The 9,754-nt window shown below is 37.6% G+C and overlaps 1 protein-coding gene across 2 annotated transcripts; it reads right to left on the reverse strand.

Annotated features, from left to right (window-relative positions):
• Positions 1–124: 124 nt before the first annotated feature.
• cfap100 (cilia and flagella associated protein 100) lies at positions 125–7,908 on the reverse strand. 2 transcript variants are annotated; one of them, XM_020706768.2, is made up of 15 exons: positions 7,825–7,908; positions 6,883–6,943; positions 6,722–6,813; positions 6,409–6,622; positions 6,274–6,338; positions 4,539–4,702; positions 4,366–4,446; positions 4,128–4,297; positions 3,659–3,722; positions 3,370–3,397; positions 3,126–3,280; positions 2,835–2,964; positions 1,633–1,835; positions 1,468–1,561; positions 125–1,242 (listed from the first exon to the last, which is right to left on the reverse strand). In XM_020706768.2, the coding sequence occupies exons 2-15, from the start codon at positions 6,923–6,925 to the stop codon at positions 1,117–1,119; spliced, it is 1,629 nt and encodes a 542-aa protein (XP_020562427.1). In that variant the 5' UTR covers positions 6,926–6,943; positions 7,825–7,908; the 3' UTR covers positions 125–1,116. The 2 variants fall into 2 exon arrangements, with proteins under 2 accessions (XP_020562427.1, XP_020562428.1); XM_020706769.2 differs by having other exon boundaries at positions 6,722–6,832; positions 7,825–7,863.
• Positions 7,909–9,754: the final 1,846 nt, after the last annotated feature.

The raw sequence follows: 9,754 nt of genomic DNA on the forward strand, positions 1-9,754 counted from the left end.
AAAACGATTAAAAAATTAGAAAAAAAAGAAAACGAGCTTAAAAAAATATTTTATTAGAAAACAAATTTCAGCACAGATCCGGACAGACAGAAAACAACATAAAAAACTTAATGAGACAATAATAATGACTTTTTAATGTTGACTTTATTTAAACTATCATGCAAATCACCAACTATACATAGAAAAAGATATAAAGGAAGAGCAAACAAGTATTGTTGATGTTTTAGTCCAAGAAGAAAAGGAAGAGAAATAAAGAAAAACATACTTTTTTAGTTTAGTGTCTTTTGATTATGATTATGCATTTTTCTTTCTTTCTAGGACATAGTTTCTGGAGAGCGGCAATGTTCATTTAGAAATTCACCTCTGCACGGTGAGAGGGACTGTTGCCGCTCCGCCCCCCCCTTCCTGTCATCCACAACTGAGAGCTCTTTGTTTATGCTTTCTTCCACTAGCTTCCTCACACCCCCAACCTAACATTATCGATGCGACAACAACAGCGACCAATATTGGCAAAATGTCAGAAGAGGAAAACCAAAACGTTTATGGATGCAGTGGTCTATAAATTGATGCATCAGAAGGGAGTGGAGCAGGAAGCTTGTGGCCCACCCAGCTTGAGTTCTATGTAACAAATCTTGTTACATACCTTTTTTCAAACTGATTTTTTCCCATTTACTACTGATGCACAAGGGATTAAATAAAGAAATTCTTAGAAATGCAATCTTAAGCTTAATTTTCTTTAGACATTTTTATAATTAGAAAATTGATTCTGCAATACAATAATGTATGGAAAAGTGCGGTCTTGATTGTTTTTTAAAGACCATAAAATCCCAATTGGAACATTCATTCCTAATTGGTTTAAAATTCATCCATTCATCTACTGATCCCACTAAATCCCTTTTGGTAGCACGAGGTTGCTGGAGCCTATAACAGCTACTGTTGGGCAAAGGCAGGGCTTTGACCCCTTCACGCCATATGTCGCTAATTCAAAATGCACCATTTAATCCAGGACACCACCTAAATTTAGCATAACCTTGATTGGAAAAACACTGAAAAATATATATTTTTAAAAGTACTAAACTTTACATATTTTAGATTATGGTTCAGTTTTTTTTTCTTTTAGTTGGTGTGCTCAGAACCAAAGAGATACTCCTGGATCTCATCTTCAGCTGGATTCCTTTCCACAGTCTTGACCTTGACCTTCTGTGGAACGGGCATGCATCTGGGCATGAGCTTTCTCCCACTCTGGAAGACAAGGTGTGCAGCTCAATTAACCTCTCCTCTTAGTAAATTAAACTCAACTCCAAAGCAGAAGTTATAGGGTTCACGATTTTACAGGCATGTTTTTAAAGTTTTTGTGCTTTTTCATGGTTTATACCTGCAGGATGTGGGAAAGTGAAGAGCGAAGGCTTCTGTTTGAATATTTCCTTCACAGAATAAGTCGATTAAAATTAGAATAACGATACACACCTTTTTCTTTGAGTCGGAAAAAGATCTTTCCAGGTATCTCTTCATCCTTTCTTCCTGTTTTTCTTTCTGTTCCCTCAGCTTTTCCTCGCGCTGTCTGCAACACAGCGTTGCAGTGACACACGTGTGACGGTGGTAAAAATGAGTAATGCAGCCGTCAAGACTCACCTGGTCCTCTTCTCACTCTCCTTGATTTTCCTCATGCTCTCCAGCGTCTCTCCAGGAATGCTCTCCAGGCCCTCCAGCAGTGACAGCATACAGTTTTCGATGTTCGCCACCTTCTCAAAGGTGCTGAGGTTGGTCATTCTGTCATCCACGCAGCTCCGGTGGACCTTTGCCACTTTCTCACTGAGAGCATCCAACATAGCATCCTCCAAAATGAACAAACACACCTGCTTGGTTCTGCCGCACAATACAAACACGATACAAAGGAAAGATTTGAGCAACGACACTGTGCTCACATGCATCAGGAATCTTTAGCTTCAGTATTTCAGTGGGATGGTCACACGTCAAAAAGTCAAAACAAAACTGAGCAACATTATGAAAATGCCTGATTTATAATGTAAATAGGGTAAGAATGTATTATAAAAAACAAACAGTGAATAAATAAACTATTATCATGTCGTCATTTTTTTACACAACATTGAAAAAGTGCAAGAAATACATTAAATCCAGTAAAAATAAATAATTAGTCTTGATTGTATTCATTCAAATGAATTCCAAATTGTTGTCGTCCATCTGGGTTGAAATCATTGCAGTAAAGAATTAAGAAGACAGAAAGAAGAACAAATTTGGGAAATTTATAACAGTAAAACACAAAAAACAGTGAATTAATAAAAAGAATTAAACCTTGTCTTTCATGTCTTTTTTTGGCAATACTGCAATTTTTGGTCTGCAAAAAAAGGTTTTAGAAGAATGTAGACAGTGGGGCAAAAGCCCTGTTTGGTGCAATAAAATGACAGCTAAAAATAAAAAATTACAAGTAAAATTACATTAAAATTGCAATTTCAATAAAAATTAAAATGGCTATTTCAATTAAAATAAAATTAAAACCAAAATTAAAAAATTAGAAATACACTTAAAATGAAAAATAAAGGATTATGAACAAAAAAATTGTGAACTAAAATTATATTGAAATTGTCATTAAACATTAAAAAACAAACAATTAGAAAATTTAAAATGTAGAACTACAACTTTAAAATAAAAATTAAAAAAGAAACGAAAAAAGAAAAATGAAGAGCTAATTTGTTAAAAATATAATTTAAATTACTTATGTGAATTCATCTCATAGGTAGCTCTTTCTGGGTGTTTTGAGGCTTTTATTGCTGAAACAAGTTTCCTTTGAAAGGTGTTCTGCAAGATGTTCTTACTCGCTCCTCTGTGCTCAGGGACGTGTGCAGCTGAACCTTCTGTTGGAGCTTGGCGGCTCTCGCCCTCTCCCTGTCCATTCTCTGCTTTACCTCATCAATCTGCACTTTGATCTGCCGTTCATCTTCGTCACTGCAAAAAGAGAGGAATCAGGATTGCATTGAAGTGAGGAAGAGGAGGTTACAATTCCATTTACAGGTCTGGCATTTGAATGCAGACAGGAAAAAAGGTGGATGAGAATTCTCTTTTTAATGAAGTAGCAGAGATCAGAGAAGGTGATGCAAAGGGCTCACATCTCTCTTCTGGTGGCCTCTATTGAGTGTTGGAGCTCCTCCAGCTTCTCCTCCACCCTAACGGAGTCCTGAATGAGAGACAGATTCTGCTCGGTCAGCTCTGCCATCAGGTCCAGCAGCTGCTGGGGGTCGGTGAAGTACAGCTCTGGATCGTCCTACAAGCACACAACAAAATGGACAAGAACCACCACTGCAGGACCCGCAGCAAAGCATGTGAAAGGGAGGAGAACGAAGGGGAGCTGACCTCATAGTCAGAGCTGTCTTTTGTGCTTCTGAAATGACAAAGACCTTTTAAGCACAGCACTGAAGTTGATCAGACAAATGAACAAGAGAGTCATTAATTATTATGTTCACTTCTCATTAACACTGTTCCTTTATGCTTTTGAGGAGATTTAGGATTTTCAGGTGAGGTGAAGTTTTTTTTTAATGTGTTGTTTGGAAAAAGTTCCCTTCCTTTTGTTTTGTCAGGCATGCAGGACATAGAAATAAAACATCTAGAACTGAGTGATGTGGTTGTGCTGGATGTCCCGTACGGATCACTGAGGTGAGCTGAGGAGGACGCTTCTCTGTCCGAACCTGACGCTTTCCTTTCCAAATCTAAAACAAATGACAGGAAAAAACAAAAATAAACGATATCATCCTATTTTCTTTTTTTCTTCTCTGTATGGATTTGCAGGTTGAACAAAGCAGAGGATTCTTTTAGCCTTTTACCTTTGGAAAAGTAAGTAACACAATTTCATATTGTTGTTATTTCTGGTTAAATATTTTTCAAGTAGGTGTTTTAATGTTCATCTTGTATCTCAAAACAACAATACTTTTCTCTATGGGGCTAAGATTTGGATTCCTCAGGTGCAACATCTGACCTGTCGGCCTGTTTTTAGACATTCAGAAACGCCATCTTAGCGTTGGCATTTTGACCAACACAGCAAACTGTTTCTGGAAATTCAATTTACATCTATCTCTTGTGGGGGGTTTTTGTGCTCATTTTTCTAGACCACTTGCCGTTTTGGAGAGTCACCTCCTGGTTTTCCTCTCCATCTTTGTCAGAAGGTTCTTTAGCTTTTAAGGCCTTTAATTTCTGCTCTTCCTGCCACTCTGGAGGAGAAAGACGGTGAAGAAACTCTTTGTAGCGTTTGTAGTCCATCAGGGTTTCTTCAAATCCAAAGATTTCCCTACAGATAAAAGCAAAAATACATCATTTATTTACATCAAACATTTAAGTGACAAAAAAGAACGTCACCTTTTTATTATCCCTATTTCAGCAGTGAGCTTCTTAATCTCAGCATTCTTCTCCTGCTTTGATTTGTCCTCCTGTTCAAAACTGAAAACAAGCTTTTTAGTTAGACACTCAGTTCTTTATTTATTGTGTCAGTGAGTAAGCAGAAACAATTTGACATCAAATCATTTACTCACAGGGTTCTGGCTTCCACAGACTTTCTCTCGTTCTCCTTAAGGAACTCCTCAAACCTCTGGTTCTGTCTCTCAATGTTCTTCTCAAGTTCTCTCAGCTGCTTTTCTTCTTTCACAACAGTCCTGTCCATCTTCAAAATTTCTGACCTCTTTGCTATCAGGGACAACTAAAAATGAAAAATAAAAGAAAAAAAGGACGATGTTAGAAAGAGAAGCAATACACAAACGAGTCCTGTTTGGGTAAATGCAAAGTGTTTATGTTCTCTTGGATATTTTACTGTATCTAAGAGTAGTTGTAGTACCTGTATTTATCCAGGTAGAGATGTTAAAGGACATGGTCTTATATACAAACACAACATGGGCTGTAATGCAGCTTGTTGTCTTTTCAATTTGGTTATTCTTCTTTCTAAAAATCTGGCGTAGTTTATAAAGTTCACACTAAACAATTAACAATTTGCGATTAATTGTAATAACATATTTGATTTGCTCATATTTTGGTCTCCCTGTGCCTCCGGTGAACAAAAATCTCTGCCAAACCACCAGTGCAGATCAGTGAAAGCTGATTGGCTGTGGTGACGGGATGTGCCAAAAGGTGAACAATACACTCATAATTTACATATCATGCAAAAATATTAAGTTCAGGTCATGGTCTGAGACATTTCTACTTCATCTAATGATGTTATTAATGTCATGATTTTAATTGTTTTAATGAATGCCTGTGCCTCTTTCTCAAAAGTTCTTGCCTTTTGGCAGGCTGCAGTTGAAAATAAGAATTTTTTTCCTCAAATCTTTCTTGCCTGGATGAATAAAGGTTAAATGAATAAAATCTAAGGTTCTTGGCTATTTAGAGCTGAAGAGGTTGTGTAATAAGTATATCTGCCCGCTCTCTTTTCTCCTTCACCTTTTCTACTGTTTTCTGTCATCTGTCAACCGACTTCCTCATCTCTTGTCATCATGTCTCTCCTCTCTGCTGTCCTGATGAGTAGAAAGTTTAATCAGATCTGGCTGAACTGGGTTGTCTTGCTTTAGAGCACGGAGTTGCAATCTTCCCAGTTAAACGGTATCTGCGTCCGTTTGAACAAGCTGTGAACGGCTGGTAATTGACAAAACTGCTGTTGGTATGAGGGGAGTAAACCAGATCCTGTCTCAGTTGCAGAGAATAAAAAAAGAAATAAAAAAAGATCAAATATTGCTGTGCGAGGCAATTAAGTGCTGTCCAGCATGGTTTGCTAACGGACAGGGAAAAGCTCCACATAGGACTGAGAAAATAGCCCCAGATATCAGCAGGAATATCAAATCAACAATGGTGAATGGTTACAGATGAAAGTTAAAAGCTTCCTGAGCCAACAGAAACAGAAAAGGGACAGACAAAGTTGTCAAAAAACTTCCCGGACTTCAAGTACTGCAAATCTTTTTGCAGGATTCAGCAAAAATAATGCATCAAACCTGCATTGCAGCCGTGAATCTCAGCCCTTTTTTCATCTGGGACTCACAATTTTGGCTTTTTTCTGGATAATTCTCTTCAAAATAAAACACATCGATACACTTTGGAAGCAGGTGGGATAAAAGAGACCTGAATTAGCAGAAGACCTTTGCCTTTTCCTCCTGTTTTCTTTGTTTCGGTTCTTTTGTTCACAAGTACAAAGAAAACAGCTTTTCTGACTAGGAGTGTGGATTAGTTTAAAAAAAAATATTCAGATACATGTATGAAATTTGGAAAAACAAGCAAAAGAATAACCTCCAAAACAGCTTTTTGTCGTTCCATGGAGAGGAATTCATATTTGCTGTGCTTTGTGATGTTTTCTGTTAACACAAAACACACTTTAGAATGAAACTTTATTGAAGTGATCTTCTCCTTGTTTTCCCTTCATACCTCTTTTCATGGGGAAAACTTTCAGCTCACGTTTTCCTGATGTCTGTTCAGGGACTGTCATGTTACTCTTGCTTTGCTTCAGAGTCCTCTTCTTCTCCTTTTCCTCTTCCTCCTCCTTTGGATCTCCCACCAGCTCATTCTTTAGCTTGGCCCTCATTCTTGCAGTGTGGGATGTTTTCTCTCCAATTGGCAGTGCCAGGTATTTACGCATCTCCTGAGCAAAAGAAGCATCAACCGTAAAATCTATCTTTCACTCGCAGTGCAAGCACACACTGGACAGTGTGTTCACTGCGGTTTTTGAACAAATGCGAACCTCCTTCTGCTTTTTTCTGCCATTTGCACTAAATTGGATAATGCTGCTGTCATCTGGTATTTCATATGGGCTTGGTTGTGTTCTCCTCATCCCTGCAAACAGAAAATAAACCTGCAAAAGTCACTTTTTAATGAAATAGTTCAAGATTTTTCACTTCACACCTGTTTTTTGAGATCTGGCAGCACTCTGAATCTCTGACTCCATAAAGTTGTCAGAAGTTAGCTGCATAAAAACAATAAAAACCAAAATTATTACTCAATAATTATGCGTTTATGGTCCTTCGATCTATAACAGTCTACAACATCTATAACACTATGACCTGGTGCTCTCTGAAGAAGCACCAGGTCAACCTTTGATTTGCAACCAAGTTTCAAAAACACAAAAAGTCTGTTTATTTGTAACTATAATGCTAATGCAGTCTTAACACCCAAATTCAGAATCCTGTCAACCTGTTTCAACCTTGTAATCCAAACATTGTGACTTATTATTTAATTTAAAAAAAGAAAGAAGATAAAAAAAGAAAAACACAAATTATTTTTCGTTGTCTAAAATATTAAGACTTTCACCTATTAGTTAGCTTTTAGGATTTAAGTGATCAAAAATATGTTTAATGTACATTTTCTATCAGTAATGATTTAATTAGAACAGGGGACAACTGATTTATGTGAAAATACAAAATTCTAATACACAAACTCTATGATGATATTCAAAGAGCTTCTAGGGTTGGAATTGAAAAAGTACTGTAAACTCATGTCGAAATTAACAAATAAAAGAAGCTAATGGCTTCAATGGGAACATATTTTTCTGATAGTTCAACATATCCCAAATAATTTGGAATAAACATAAAAAACATTTGGTTAAAAATATTTAAGTCCATTTGGAGAAAAGTCATTCAAAATAATTAAATATAATTTAGTCTGTGGTCTCTTTTTAATGTATTCTTTTAGTTTAATTAAAAATACTTGCTAAATTACTTTGTATTCTTTTACCCAATCATAAATAAAAAAAAACAAAAAATTTGGTTATATGTTGAACTAAACTGTTTTTTTCCGGTCTCTTCATTTTAAGTTTACAATGTGATTTTGAAAATAAACAGCTCTTACTGTATAGTTCCTTATAGATCCAACAAAAGCAAGGAGAGCAAGTGTCCAATTCTGGGTGTTTTTGGCTCAGCTTGTGTACCGTTGTCTTGGTAACCTGCTGCCTTCAATTATCCTGGGAATTTTTTCCTTCACATAAAAGCACAGGGACTGTGCTTAACCACCACTAGATGGCACACAAAGATCAGAAAATGGATTTTCATGCAATCCCCCCTTTGCAAACTCAGTGTGTTAGCAAAAAGCATTTACAGAAGATTAAAATAGATGTCACACAAAGCATCGTTTTATTCAGGATCTATGTCATGTGATCAAGTTATCTGATCGCCAGGACATCTTGCCTTTTTTTCCTTTCTGCACCACTGAATATTCTTAGAACCCAATACTGTACATTTAGACACCAACGCATTTGCGCCTGACCCTGCACATCTTAGCTCCAGAGAGCAGCCCACACACTACACTTGCTTGCAGGAAATCCCACTGTCAGATTGTCAGGTTGAAGTAATGCTAACACGTGGGGGAGTGTTGGCTCAAACAGCAGTAAAAGGGCATGCAGTGTTAAAAAAAGAGGAATCTTGATGTCTTTTTTTAAAATTCAGCTTTTGAAAGAAAATGCATCACAAACTGAGTAAGATGTGAAAACTGGTGTGTTTTTTTTTTAATAGTAAACAAACTGTCAAAAACATTTTAAAGGCTTTTTTCCCCCCTGATTTTTGCTTTCGTCTTGGAAACAACGAATAATCATGCTAATGATCATGCTTGTACCACTACATCCTGTTTTTTCCCCCCATGTCCATTTTGGTGAATATTTGATATTGAAATTTACAGCCTTATGGGATTTTCAAAGTCAACAAACGTCCTACATAATTTCAGCAACCTGCTGTAGTTTGAGTCTTCTTCATCCCACGGGTCTGCCAGTGGCTGAGGTGGGAAAAACTGTGCTGACCTGCTGTCAGGAATCAGGAATGAGAGCAGAGTTGGAGCTGCCATGCTTTCAGGTTGTTGTACAGGCAGACGGTTTTGGGGTCCAGATTTGACAGCAGCAACTCAGGCGGCATTTTATAAACCAGAACTGTCAAGTTTTGTCGACTCTTCTTCCTCTTCCACATACCCATAGAGTGATGCTCCTGTCACACCAAACAGAGACAGAATCATACTTTATTAACCTCAGATGCACTCAGCACATTGCTTCAAAATAATTGTATCAAACCAAACTGAGAGGCCTTTTTCAGCATTCTTCAAGAACGATACTTAGCTTTTTCCATCCATTCATTTATCTGTCATATTAAATATACATGATAAATTGTCTGCTGAAGTGATATTTCACAGGTTTGGTTCTAGTAGTGTCATTTCCCAGGGTTCTTCTACACTCATGGACCATTGTTCTGCTGGTTTTCTCAAATCTTGGTCTTACCTCTGATTTCTCAAATCAGGTGTGCATTGCCAATAAGAAGTTGTTCTTGTCACAAGAACAGGCAGACAGCATGATCCAAATGCAGCAGGTTTATTTAACTCAGCTAAAAGTCCACAAAGCTAAACTAGGGTCAGGCAGGTCTGAGTCACTAACAGGCATGGATGCATCAGAGGAGAGACGAAAAGGTCAAAATCCAGGCGAGGGTCAGGGCAGGCGGCAGGCAAACGGAGTCAGGATCATGAGACAGAAGGACAGGTCCAGCTATCATGCTCAGTAATGAAGGCAGAACAGCAGAAACAAGACTTCGCATTGAGCTCAGCTCATTACAGTGCTTAAGCTGTGGTTGACTGAGTGAATGACAGTCAGATGTTCGGCATCCAGGAAGTGTGGCTAGAACTCTGGAGATGGTTCCTGTCGGTGACCAGAGGGGGAGAGTTCTGACTTCTGACAGTTCTATTGTGTTAGTAATTATTGTTTTGTGAATAAAAGCCACAGACTTTTATCTCCACTCCAACTCATGAT

This window comes from Oryzias latipes, chromosome 10 (assembly GCF_002234675.1).
Source record: "Oryzias latipes chromosome 10, ASM223467v1".
NCBI lineage: Eukaryota > Metazoa > Chordata > Actinopteri > Beloniformes > Adrianichthyidae > Oryzias > Oryzias latipes.